Source organism: Saccopteryx leptura, chromosome X (genome assembly GCF_036850995.1).
Source record: "Saccopteryx leptura isolate mSacLep1 chromosome X, mSacLep1_pri_phased_curated, whole genome shotgun sequence".
Lineage (NCBI taxonomy): Eukaryota > Metazoa > Chordata > Mammalia > Chiroptera > Emballonuridae > Saccopteryx > Saccopteryx leptura.
The window spans coordinates 4154639-4168692 of record NC_089516.1 but is presented as its reverse complement, the minus strand read 5'-3'; the positions used below and the strand labels follow the sequence as shown (position 1 = coordinate 4168692).

General features: G+C 46.3%; 1 protein-coding gene across 4 annotated transcripts in view; it reads right to left on the bottom strand.

Annotated features, from left to right (window-relative positions):
- The window catches only part of CLCN4 (chloride voltage-gated channel 4), a 56551-nt gene that overhangs the window by 18456 nt on the left and 24041 nt on the right, over positions 1-14054 (bottom strand). For all 4 annotated transcript variants that reach the window (XM_066356007.1, XM_066356004.1, XM_066356005.1 and 1 more), the window contains exons 4-7: positions 10179-10366; positions 7549-7671; positions 801-1007; positions 613-693 (exon numbers count right to left, since the gene is read on the bottom strand). In XM_066356007.1, coding sequence (XP_066212104.1) covers positions 613-693; positions 801-1007; positions 7549-7671; positions 10179-10366 — 599 coding nt within the window. The remainder of the gene's footprint in view (positions 1-612; positions 694-800; positions 1008-7548; positions 7672-10178; positions 10367-14054) is intronic.

The window sequence follows — 14054 nt, the reverse complement described above, 5'->3', positions numbered from 1 at the left end:
ATGGCACATGAGTTAAGAATGAATTTTAAATTTTTAAATAGTTGGGGGAAAATATGTTTTGACATGTGAAATATTCAAAAAAAGAACATCGTTTTGTGACATGTGAAAATTATATAAAACTCAAAGTTCAGCAATGCCCATACGGAAAGCAGCGTGGGAACGCAGCCACGCCCAGCCGCGCATGCACGCATTGTCTGTGGCGGCTCTCCCGCTATGCAGCGGGGCTGAGTATCTGTGCCAGGGGCCGAGAGACCCATGAAGCCTAAAAACGTTCACTATCTGGCCCTTCACGGAAAACATCTGCTGACCCCTGGAATAGAGCCATTCAGGTTGCCAAAAACAAAAATGTTTAATTAATTTACTTACGAGAAAGAGAGGACACCGCAAAGCTTACAAAAATTTTATATTGGCAAGTTTTCAAACAATACTTGAAAACAGATATTCAATGGCAATGATTGTGGCTCCTTAATGAGCTGCAGGAACCGTGTCAGCGTTCCTTTGAGTCTAGTCCTTGGGGGGGGGGCGGCGCTGGAGAGGGAGGCCGTCTCATGAGCTGCCCATCCCTCAGCCCCCCACACCCCTGCTCCCTCTGCCGGCCGCGCATGCTCTCACCTCTTCCAGACTGAAAAGCACACCCCCAATCGGAGCACCGAAGGCAACTGAGACTCCAGCAGCGGCCGCAGCTGACAGGACCTGCAAGGCAAAGTGTTCGTGCAGCCTGAGGCCTTTCGTGGAAACCAGCGTGTGCAGGGGACACTGCGGGGACCACCTTCCAGAAGACGGAAGCTGAGCCTGCTCACCTCACGCCTCTTGCCCTCATTCTTGCTGTACTTGGAGAAGAGGCTGCTGAAGAAGTTGCCACAGCAACAAGCCACGTGCACCAGCGGCCCTTCCTTCCCGAGGCTCAGGCCCGAGGACACTACCAGCACCAGGGTGACAGTCTTGATCAGCAGGGTCCACTTGCCCAAGTAGCCCCTGATGATGAAGCCACTCAGAATGGTCTTTATCTGCAACAGAGGATGGAGAACAAGGAGGCGTGAGCAGCTCCAGTGCCCCAGCTGGGCAAGAACGAATTCCCCTGAGAGGTCGCTCTCAAGCTGAGTCACTAAATCATATGGAAGAGAAGCTGCTTTCATTTTTGATTGAGCTATAATTTTACATTAACAGAATTTATATTAACATATAATTTTATATTATGTCAATTCAATGGAAGCGTGGAATAATGCAATACGTAGTAAATCTTAATTATTCCTACAGTAGTAAGATCATAATTGAAGGCTGAATAAATCATTGGCAGGGTCTCATTTTATTTATGGCACTTTACCCTGTTCACATTACCTTTTGTGCTGAAAAGAAAAATGTATTGATTTTAACTGTTAATTTCTGACTGTTGAAAGATGCCCAGGACGGAGAAAGCTGCCTAGCTGCACGACAAAGCAAGTAGAACAAGATGTCAACGGGAATGTACGGTCGGTCTGTGGGCCAAATGTAGCCCACTGCCTATTTTTGTATGATCCACATGCTAAGAGTTTTTAACATTTTTACATGTAATATGTAAACAAGACTCCTAGGCTTTTAGGACTCTGACTGCAGGTAAGAGTTATCTTGCTCCATTTTCAGACCTGCCACATTTTATAAATGCCAAGTAATAGCATCCTTCCTAAAGGTGCACATGAGTTTGCTTACTGCTTTTAGAATTCAGGTGGGAGCCAATCTCAGTGACTAACTTCATATATTGGAGTCCTCTTCCCCCAAAAAAAGTGTATTCTTTGGGATAAAGAAGCATGGCCAATGGGTAAATAACTTTTTACGTGAATGGCTGAAATGGAGTAAATGTTTACTGCTGAGCTAGCAATTTACAAACCTGTAATCATAAAGTAAGACACCGAGTGAATCTGCCAATGGCATTTACGGTCAATCTGGTTTCCCATTATATAATACATAATGGGACAGTGTTATCTATTGTTGGTGTCAGGACACTTAGTGCTTCATAGTGGGCATCACTCTGCGAAGGAATCAATTTCGCCAGCAGCTCTTACAGTCCTTCTCAACCCCAGCGCTCACGGGCTCACCTAAGGAATCAGAACCCCCGAGATGTCGTATAATTGTGCGAGGTGCCTCCGGGGCCTGGAGATGTTTACAGCCTTCCCAGGTGAGTCTAAAAGGCAGCCCAAGTAGAGAACTACTCACTGGTCCATTCCTGAAAAGGCTGTACAGGTATTCATAATTTCTATAGAATAATTTCAGTATTATGTGACCTTTGGTAATTTGAGGAGGGTCATGAAGTGAGCTAATCCTCGAAATTTTAAAGGGATGTGAGTGTACCATTTTCATCTCAGAATTATGAATAGACATCTGTTTCTTTTTTTTTTTTTTTTTTTTTTTTTGACAGAGGGACAGATAGGGACAGACCGACAGGAAGGGAGAGAGATGAGAAGCATCAATTTTTCGTTGCAGCTCCTTAGTTGTTCAGTAATTGCTTTCTCATATGTGCCTTGATGGGGAGAGGGAGTCTACAGCAGAGCAAGTGAGTGACCCCTTGCTCAAGCCAGCAATCTTAGGCTTCAAGCCAGCAACCTTTGGGCTCAAGCTAGCGACCATGGGGTCATGTCTGTGATCCCACACTCAAGCCAGCGTCCCTGCGCTCAAGCTGGTAAGCCCATGCTCAAGTTGACGACCTCAGAGTTTCGAACCTGGGTCCTTTGCATCCCAGTCTGACGCTCTATCCACTGTATCCACTGTGCTACCACCTAATCAGGCTAGAGATCTGTTTCTTAATTCTAGGAAAATGCTCCAGAGCAGGGGTCCCCAAACTTTTTACACAGGGGGCCAGTTCACTGTCCCTCAGACCGTTGGAGGGCCGGACTATAAAAAAAACTATGAACAAATCCCTATGCACACTGCACATATCTTATTTTAAAGTAAAAAAAACAAAACGGTAACAAATACAATATTAAAAATAAAGAACAAGTAAATTTAAATCAACAAACTGACCAGTATTTCAATGGGAACTATGGGCCTGCTTTTGGCTAATGAGATGGTCAATGTCTGGTTCCATATTTGTCACTGCTAGCCGTAACAAGTGATATGACACGCTTCCAGAACCATGACGCGTGCGTCCCATGTCACCAGAAGTAGTACTGTACGTGAGCGACGCCACGCTTTGCGGCACGGCCACATACAGTACTTGAGGAGCACAGGATGCATCCTGTGCTCCTTTCACTGACCACCAATGAAAGAGGTGCCCTTTCCGGAAGTGCGGCGGGGGCCAGATAAATGGCCTCAGGGGGCTGCATGTGGCCCACAGGCCGTAGTTTGAGGGGACCCTTGCTCCAGAGCAAGGTGTTCTAGCTACACGATCAGATGGCATTTCTCACACTAGCCTTTAACTAATGGCAGACGAACTAGCAGTGGTTAAACTGGATCTTAACTAGTAGTACGTGGCCTGGTTGAGCCTGCACTCTGGGTATCTCAGATCTGTTTATTTAAGGGGTATTTTATTATGCCTGCCACACTCCTGCCCTTTTGTGTTGCCTTGAATAAAATTATCTCTAATATTCTGTCAGCTAGTTGATGTGGATTTGGACCCTAGGGTAGAGTTTAAGAGCATAATACCATTTAGAAAATTACAAACATCTCAATTATCTGAGCCTCTGCCTGCCATGATGTGGTGAATTAAACAATATAATAGGTATTCTGTAATTCTCTAAAATAATTTTATAAAATTGTCGTGATCAAACTAAGGACTAAAGAAAGCAAATTCATTCCCAGTAGATGACAAAATCCAATCACCTTCTTTAATTTGAATTAATAGAAATCGAACCAAGCAGGGTTTTCACGAGATGAACTTTAGCGGATTTGTGACTCAGTAGGGTTAACTTTAAACCCATTCTGGTAAAGAAATATCTGTGAGCCTGACCAGGCAGTGGCGCACTGGATAGAGTGTCAGACTGGGATGTGGAGGACCCAGGTTCGAGACCCAGTGGTCTCCAGCTTGAGCGCAGGCTCATCTGGTTTGAGCAAAGCTCACCAGCTTGAGCCCAAGATCACTGGCTTGAGCAAGGGGTTACTCAATCTGCTGTAGCCCCACAGTCAAGGCACATATGAGAAAGCAATCAATGAACAACTAAGGTGTCACAACAAAAAACTAAGAATTGATGCTTCTCATCTCTCTCCATTCCTGTCTGTCTGTCCCTATCTGTCCCTCTCTCTGACTCTCTCTCTGTCTCTGTAAAATAAATAAATAAATAAATAAAAATAAAAAAATAAAATATATATATATATATATATATATATATATATATATATATATATATATCTGTGAGAGTGTTCAGGTTTTGTAATGAAACACCAACTCAAAGTAAGTTCTAAGAGGACATGCCTTCTTACATAGTCAATAGTGGTTCTGATAACAACACAAACAAAATAGAGAGGGATCCCTGCCCAGTCCTCTCTAAATCCCCAAGTCCAAGAACAAGTGTTCATGTTTAAATGTGCCTTTGAGAGCTTAGACAAGAGCATTTCTTACACACACAAAAATGTTCTCTAATTTGCATTTTAAAATGTTTCCAAAGGAATTTTCATTCTAAGTGATCAAAATGTTTCTGAGGCAATTGCTGAGAAGGGTGAGCAATTTGAAACTGTGCAGAGTTCACTGCATTCGCCGTGGGTCCAACACTGCACGGCTTGTGGCGGCTCAGAGCAGATCAGTAGGCACGCTTCCTAAATAGCTTAGTGAGTATTTCTGCTAAAATGAGGGAGAGCAGCCTGTATCTCAATCTGAGTGAAGTTGGATTATGTAGTTAGCTGGGTCTTGACAGAGAGGAAGTTCTTTTTATACAGGAACTATTTATTTACATCTACTTTGCCCCTTTCCTCCAAGAACTGGGGTAGGTACTGCAACCTTAAGTTAGGAACTTCAAGCTCTATTATAACAGTGACAATTTTGCTACTACTGGCCCTGGCCGCTTTGCTCAGTGGTAAAGCATCGGCCAGGTGTGTGGATGTCCTGGGTTCAATTCCTGGCACACAGGAGAACTGATCATCTGCTTCTCCACCCCTCCCTCTCCCCCTTCTCTCTCTCTCTCTTTCTCTCTCTTTCTCCCTCTCTCTCTCACCTTCTCCTGCAGCCATGGCTTGATTGGTTCAAACAAGTCAGGCTCTGAGGATGGCTCCGTGAACTCTCTGCATAATGTGCTAAAAATAGCTGGGTTGCCAAACAACAGCCTCAGATGGGCAGGGCATCACCCTGTAGGGGGCTTGCTGGGTAGATCCTGGTCAGGGTACATGTAGGAGACTGTCTCCCCACCTCTAACTTAAAATAATTTATTTTGCTACTACTGAGTCATAATAACCAAAACTTCATTCTAAAACCTCCACTGAGTTCCTGACACTTTAAAAGACTATTGTGAACTCTTTTATAAATGCAGAACTGGTGAAACATAGTATATGTGGTTAAAAGCACATGATAAAACAAGCTCCCATGTACCCACTGCATGGTGAAGAGGCAAGAGAGTGCCCTTGAAAGCCCCACACGGGCTTCCTCAGTGGCAGCCCCCACCCCAGGCACCTCATTGCCCTTCTTCATAGCTTTGGCACATGCATGGATCACTGAAGTATGCTGCTGCACTTGGGCTGTTTGTGGACATTGTATAAATAGAATCATACTTTATATATTCTTCTGCGACTTCTGTCACTTAAAATAACTTTTTTGAGTTTCATCTCCATCAGCATGTTCCTTACACTTTGTTAACATAGGAAACTTAATGCTCAACTCAGCATTTTACTGCTTTTGAAAAAGCTCGCACAGAGAGATGCCCGTTTTGAATGAAGACCAAGTCCAGGTGGCCTCACGGAGAGCTCCTGTTCTAGCTCCCTGCCAGTCTGCAAGGCGACAGGCTGAGCCCGGGAGCTCTCCTGCATGGAAGGGGAAGATGGCATCGCCCATCGCTCCCTTCATGGCTCCTCTCCCTCTCCTGCCAATCCCCCACTGGCCATCCCCTTATTTGGAGAAGGCAGCTTGAATCAAAAAATGCCTACTACAGGCAGTGGGCTCGTAAACTGAGATGCCAACGATCTGTTCTTTACTTAACGTCCAGGGAGCCTTAGGTCTTAGGTATCAAATAAAATACAGTCAGTTCTGCTATAACGTTTATTTTGAAAACACCAATTTGTTCCAATACGATTCAGGCATTAGGGAAGAACTTGAGCATAACACAAATTTCGCGTGTGTTTATGCACAATTTCATCTGGGAGAAACGCGGTGGAGGCAGCAAAGGGCCCCGACGGAACCCAGGTGTGCAGCAATGCAGAGCACGCACACAGGCACGTGCCTCCAACGCCAGCTCACCACGCATCGGGAGCAAGCGTGTAGTCCCTAACCATTTAACGTGTGCCAAACAGTGCTACTGTTTTGATTAGGCTCCTCTTTTTTCCATGTGTCACCAACGAAGTTTCCAAATGCCGTGCCCCTAAGCCCAGTTCCCCAGCAGCCCTGCATTTGTGCTGTGCAGGTCTGCGTAGCGCTGGGGCTTGGGGGGACACAGGCTGCATGATGCCAGAGCTGGCTGAAGTCAGGGAACGGGGTGGTCCTGCAGCTTGCTTTCTGGGACCCTGCAGTGCTGTGTGCATATAAACCCTGAAAAGGTCAGTGACAATATTCAGTCTTATTTTTCTATCGTTCCTGGAACAAGACATGCCAAGCTTTTCTTTTGACAATGTTTCAGTTACTCCATGAACTGTCTGGGCCATCACAGTGTTGGCAGCACCACCAGAGAGCGTGCGTGCGGGGGGTGGGACCGGCGTGCGTCTGTCGCCATAATCGCCCACATTTTCACGCTCACCAGCTCCACTGGTTCTAGGCACAGCTGAAGCACTAACCCAAAGGCAAATGGAACTGCACCGCTTATAGTGATCACGTAAGAACTTGCAGAATTATTTCTGGCTAAAATATTCACTTTGGGAGCTTTTCAGAAATTAGCTCAATTATTGTTATTCTACCCAGTAGATCATCCTAGGTTTGAAGCCTCGTCTCAAGTGTTCCTCCTGATCGATGAGGTCACCTCCCTCAGACTTCGGTTTCATGACGGTGCTGAATAACATAAGAGCTCCGAGCTCACAGGGGCGCATTCACAGCGCATGCCCTGAATGTGGAATTAAGTTTTGTAAAGATCACTCTTACCCTGTCACCATAAGAGCAAATCATGGTGAAGGAGTTCACTCATCAGCAAAAGTTGTGAGCAACATACCTCCACTATTGTCTGTTTCCACATTACATCACAGATGTATTTACGAGTCACTAAAGTGCCGCCCTTACAAGTGTGCTTAGTGAATTCTGATTCCACGAGCTTTGAGGGTCACACATGGCTTACAAACATGAGACTTTAATCATCTGAGAAGCAAATACAGCATAAATCCTGAGTTCAACTCCCAGCTTACCAGCTTCGTGACCTAGGGCAAGTCACTTAACCTCTCTGTGTTTCAGTTCCTCAAATGTCAAATGAAGCATGACAGTACCTACCTCAGAGGTTCACTGTGGCCACCACTCACCTCCGGTATGCCAGAGCCGCAGGCGTAGGGTGCAAACACGCGCACCAGGGACACAGCCAAGAACGCAAATAGCAAGGCCCACAGGATGTACAGCAGGTAGTTCACAATGTAGGCACTGGCGCCCTAAACAACAGACACAAAACAAGAAAGAACCAGTGAGACACGACAGGCCTGAGCATCCCCACCTCCACTGCGGCAGCAGAAGCGTTGACTGGACGGGGCAGCTTCTGTCCATGTCCTATGGCAATGAAAAGGCAGCGTGGGTTTCATCGGTCGCTGCTACCACTACAGAGGGCACCTGGGCTCCTGAAGACAGCCGGGGCTCTTCGCGAGACGTTGACACAAACCTTCAACCGCGTGAAATCTCAATGGCCGCACAAACCAGAATGAGACCTGGTTTGTTTTTTGGGTTTTTTTTTTTTATATTTTATTTATTGATTTTTAGAGAGAGAGGAGTGAGAGAGAGAGAAAGAGAGAGAGAGAAGGGGGAGGAGCAGGAAGCATCAACTCCCACATGTGCCTTGACCAGGCAAGCCCAAGGTTTCGAACCGGCGACCTCAGTGTTCCAGGTCGACACTTTATCCCACTGCGCCACCACAGGGCAGGCAAGACCTGGTTTTTATCACCACTTGCGCTAGAGTTCATGAAAGGTATGACACAGAGAGAAGTATGTCTTCAAGTCCCGGGAAGGTTTGTTTTGTCTTGTCTACATGGATCAGCCTCTCTTTGCTTTCATCAAGGCCGCAGCCACGGCAGCCCCAGTGCCAGTGGCTGTCACAATAGTAGTTTGGAATAGGGAATGCAGAGTCCCCGGCTCCGCCCCAGTTGCTGAGAGACCCCAGACGGGCACCTGGCGAAGTGTTTCCGCCAGCTCTGCAGAGGGTTCCGTGCGTGTTTACATTGGAGAGGCACTTCTAGAGGGGGAAAACTTGCAAGTCGCTCAGAATAATTCACTGAACTGTTTCTTCCCAATAATCTGATGTGTGGACAATATTGTCGGAATGGAACACACTGTCTGGGCTCCTCGGCTCCGAGGACCTGCTGTGCTGGGCGGTGGCCACATTTTGCTAGTCCTCAGCTTCTTGCCACCACCTGGACTGCTCCAGTGAGGGGAGGAAAACAAGGTCACCTGCAAGGCAAGTCAGGCCGCGGACGCAGCCACATGTGAGCCGATCAAAGGCAGAAACACATTCCAGGGGCCTTTCCAATCACATCTATTCACACCTATGTGCTGAGAAAACGGACTCAGGAACGCATTTCACCCACCTAAAAATGTACCTTTCTGAGACTAAAAATAACTTCTCACTCCTGCTAACAGTAATTCTTAGAATCAAAGTATAAATCTCAGAAATGACTGAAAAGATGGACAGCCATATTTCCCCCAAAAAACATACTGCAAGTAGGAGAGAAGAAAGAACGTATGGCGCTAGGCCAGTCTGCCTGTCCACAGCCATCAGCCCGGAGAATTTATTTTGGAAGTAATGAAGAACACTGAGAATTTGTGAGATTTCAAGATCCCATCTACTTCTGAGAGTTGAAGAAATGCATTTTCAGTTCATCGAGAAAGAGGTTTAGCAAAACGGCAAAGGGCATTGCTAACGGCTTCAGCTGAGCTGAACACATCGGGCAAAAAAGGTGGAGGCAGGAGACGAAAGAGTAGATTCCGTGTTCCAAGAACAGTTCCAGCTTGAAAGGTCTTCACATTATTCTAATGTCAATCTTGGCAACCTAGCTCCCCCCACCTGGGTTTCTAACATGTCAATGACCCATAGTTATCGTGATGACCACTGCATTTGGTGAGAAGTTGATCCTTTTCCCAAACTAACATTTTTATTCAGAGCCGAAGCTCTCAGTGCCAGCTAAGACCCGGTCTGCACTCTACCGCTACACCCTGTGCTGCATTGGAAGATGATAACTTAGACCACAATGAGATACCACTTGACACCTAGTAGGATGGCTAGACTCAGAAACGGATAATAATAAGTGTCACTGAGATGTGGACAAATTGGAGCCCTCACACACTTTGACAAACAGTCTCGCAGTTCCTCAAAAGGTTAAACAGAGAGTTTCAATAGGAACCAACAATTCTCCTGCTAGGTATATACCTAAGAGAAATGAAAACATGTCCACACAAAAGGTTGTATGCAAATGTTCAAAACAAAATCATTCATAATAGAGTAAAAGTCGAAGCAACCCATATTCATCAACTGAAGAATGGATAAATAAAAAATGGTCTATCCATACAATGGAATGTTATTAAGCCATGAAGAGGAGTAAAGTACCAAAGTCATTATGTCTTTTAATAGTACATCTTGTTCCTTAATTAGAAAGTATAAAAATCAACCCTACTTCTTCAGCAGACTACTCTCAGTAAGAAAAATAAAGCCAACACAAATTTTAAAAAATATATACGCGTCTTATGCACATGACACAGTGTGGAAGGATTTTTCCACTAAAGTTTGAACACTAGAGCCAGAATAAGCCGTGTCAGCCTAGTATGAAGCCATGAGTGATTTTCAGAACAGACCGTTGAAGGTGAAACCACAGACATTCACACAATGCCTAGCAGTGTCCCCAAGCACCTGTTGAATGGCGGGCGTTCCCAGTCGGGACCCTGCTCAGAAACCTACCTCCGACCGATTCACCAGCAGCTCTGACCATTTTTGCCACAGAGGACACTTGTCCCTGTCTTCAAAAGTGGTCTCGGTGGAAGTCCAGCAGCACTGCTCGTGGCTGTACCAGAAGGCAGACAGGCATATCCCCTCCTTCAAGTCGGTCATCCAGTCAACGGCAAGATCGATGACCCCAGCCAAGGTACCTGGAAGAAACAGCAAGAGCCATTACAGAAGTCACCCAGTGATGACGTCAGCCAGAAAGGCCACATTCCAGGAGGACATGAACACGCCATGGGTGGCCACATGTGCAGGAAGTTTCTCCATTAGTCATAAAGCCCCCTGAGCATTTAGGATGTGGGCCAGGCAGTGTTTGGCCCAGTCAGATACAAAGACAATGATCTGTGGCCCTTGAATAGCTTTAATGACGAGGAGAGACAGACATTCAGGTCTAAACCCATCAGAAGCCACTGGGGCCAAGCAGCTTGCAGAATTCATCCCTTCCAAATTTCAGAAATGGGGTACGTGCACCGTATAAACGATGTAAGCCCGCAGCGGCTTCTGGGGGCACGGTGCTGGGTCACACACATTAATATTTCTCAAGGAAATGTGACAATTCAGACAAATTAGAGGCATGATAACTAACAGCCTCATTATTTAAGAAAGGTTTGTCCACTAAATGGGAACCAAACTTGGAAAATCTCACTTATTAGAACTTTCTGAATTTAAAAAAAATTATTGTACGAGGGATTGTGGATCTATGTAAGTAGATAAATACTTCAAAGGCTAAGAGAAGCAGGATACAATGGAGCACTAAGTGGGCCCCAGGGGCTACCTCGAGTCTCTTCCTACAGAAAGCACTCCAGTCTTTTATGAGGGCAGGGAATACTCTCAGGATACTACAGTTTTCAAACTTTTACTGAATCCTTATTATGATAAAACTTCCCCACCTGCAGCCACACCAAAGGCACCCACAGGCCTGCATTGGGGCTCACCCCTTCCTGCTCTTCCTGTCACACTGAAGTTACCCATCGTTCCTGGGAGGGGCCTGCAGCCTCAGGAGGCCACAGACTCGAACAGCTAGCCCCTCCTACCTAGACAGCCTCACCTCTTTCCGTCACTAGCCCCACACCTGCCCACTGCACATCCCTGTTCTTCCTGTCACACTGAAGTTACCCATCATTCCTGGGAGGGGCCTGCAGCCTCGGGAGGCCACAGACTCGAACAGCTGGCCCCTCCTACCTAGACAGCCTCACCTCTTTCCGTCACTAGCCCCACACCTGCCCACTGCACATCCTGGAGTGCACCAGGCTCTCCTCTCCGCTCCGCCTCAGTGGCGCTACCCACCCCCCACATGGCAATCTCCTGTTTATCTTCCAGATTCTGGCATTTACATCACCTCCTTCAGGAAGCCTTCCCTGATCTCCTAAGTTTGGGCTAGGCATTCTCCCATCACCATACCTATCATATCCTAATACCATTATTTTTATTTATTTATTTTTTTAGCAAGAGAATGAGAGAGGGACAGATAGGGACAGACAGACAGGAAGGGAGATGAGAAGCATCAACTCATAGTTGCAGCACCTTAGTTGTTCACTGATTGCTTTCTCATATATGCCTTGACAAGGGGGCTCCAGCTGAGCCAGTGACCACTTGCTCAAGCCAGCGACCTCAATCTAAAGCCAGTGGCCTTTGGGTTTCAATCCAGCAACCATGGGATCATTTTGATGATCCTGTGCTCAAGCTGGTGACCTCAAGGTTTTGAACCTGGGACCTCAGTGTCCCAGGTTGACACTCTATCCACTGAGCCAGCACCAGTCAGGTGCTAATGCCATGATTTTATATATATAATACATATATTATATATTATATCATGACTACACATAATACATAATATATGCATGTACGTACACGGGCATATCTCATCTGACTGAGCTTCACTTTACTGCACTTCACAGATGTTGCATTTTTTACAAATGGAAGGCAAGACCTTCCACCAGCAAAAAGATTACTACTCGCAGCCTGATCAGTGGTGGTGCAGTGGATAGAACGTCAACCTGGGATGCTGAGGACCCAGGTTCAAACCCCCAAGCTTGCAGGCTTAAGCATGAGATCATCAACATGATCCCAAGGTCTCTGGCTTGAAGCCCAAGGTTGCTGGCTTGAGCAAGGGGTCACTGGATCAGCTGGAGCCCCCCAAACAAGGCACATATGAGAAAGCAATCAATAAACAACTACAGTGCCACAACTATAAGTTGATGCATCTCATCCCTCTCCTTCCCAGTCTGTCTGTCTCTTTCTCTCTCAAAAAAAAACAAAACAAAAAAATGATTACTACTTGGTTTATTGCAATACTTGCTTTATTGCAGTGGTCTGGAACCAAATTCACAGTATCTCTGAGGTGTACATGCCCACTAGTGTTGATGTGATGGGTGGAGGGAAAGGAAAGGTTCTGTTACCACGGTGGGGGTCAGGTCAGACATCCAGACCCAGTGTCCACTCTCAGTGGACAAAAACCATCTGCCTTGTTCATTGTTGTGTCTCATCAGATGTATAGTTGGAACAACTTATTCATGTTGAATGAAGCTCAGAAAACTCTGGTCCGTCCATTCACTCAAGAGATATTTATTGAGCACCTACTTACTTTACGCCAGTCAGTATTCCATGCCCTGAGCATACAGCTGGGAACAAAGCAGTCTCAGTTCCCGCTTTAGCAGAACTGCACCTCATGGGGAGAAAGACACTAAACCAAATAAATAATAAGAAAATCAAGGGCTCTGTTAGAAGGTGATAAGTACTGGAGAGAAAAATACAGGCTTGGCCACAGGTTTACATAATACAATAATTAATAAAAAATAATAATAATGAAACAAGAGGCCCTGGCCGGTTGGCTCAGTGGTAGAGCGTCAGCCTGGCGTGCAGAAGTCCCAAGTTCGATTCCCGGCCAGGGCACACAGGAGAAGTGCCCATCTGCTTCTCCACCCCCCCCTCTCCTTCCTCTCTGTCTCTCTCTTCCCCCCTCCCACAGCCGAGGCTCCATTGGAGCAAAGATGGCCCGGGCGCTGGGGATGGATCCTTGGCCTCTGCCCCAGGCGCTGGAGTGTCTCTGGTCATGACAGAGCGACGCCCCAGAGGGGCAGAGCATCGCCCCTGGTGGGCGTGCCGGGTGGATCCCAGTCGGGCGCATGCGGGAGTCTGTCTGACTGTCTCTCCCCATTTCCAGCTTCAGAAAAATACAAAAAAAAAAAATAATGAAACAAGAATCTCTGTGTTTCGTGTACTCGCAACTGTACTGCAGAAGTTCTGTATACTTCTGCCCACCACTGTGCAGCACATTACAATGGTACAAACACCTGGGAGAACAGTCTGGAAGTTGCTCAAAAAGTTAAACATAGAGTTATCATCTGACCAAAGTCCACTCCTCGGTGTATACCAAGAGAAATTAAAACACACATCCACGCTAAGACTTTCACACAAAAGCAGCACTATTCACAAAAGCAGAAAGTGGAAGCCACCCCTATGTCCACCGATTGCTGAATGGAGAAACAAAGTGTGTGTTATTCCCACACGATGGAACGGCACTTGGCAGCAACAACAACAAATGGAGTATGGCACAGCCTGGAGAAGCCCTGAAAACATTGTGCTGAGTAAAAGAAGCTAATCATACAAAAACCACATGTTGTATGATTCTGTTACAGGGGACGTCCAGGACAGGCAAACAGACAGACAGAAAGTGGAGGGGTGGCTACTGGGGGTGGGAGGAGGCTGGAGGCACTGGAGCCCTATAGCTAAAGGGTTTGGAGGTTCTTTCGGTGCTAATGAAAATGTTCAATTGATTGTGGTAATGGCTGCACAGCTCTGTGAATACCGTGAAAACCACTGAATTATATACTT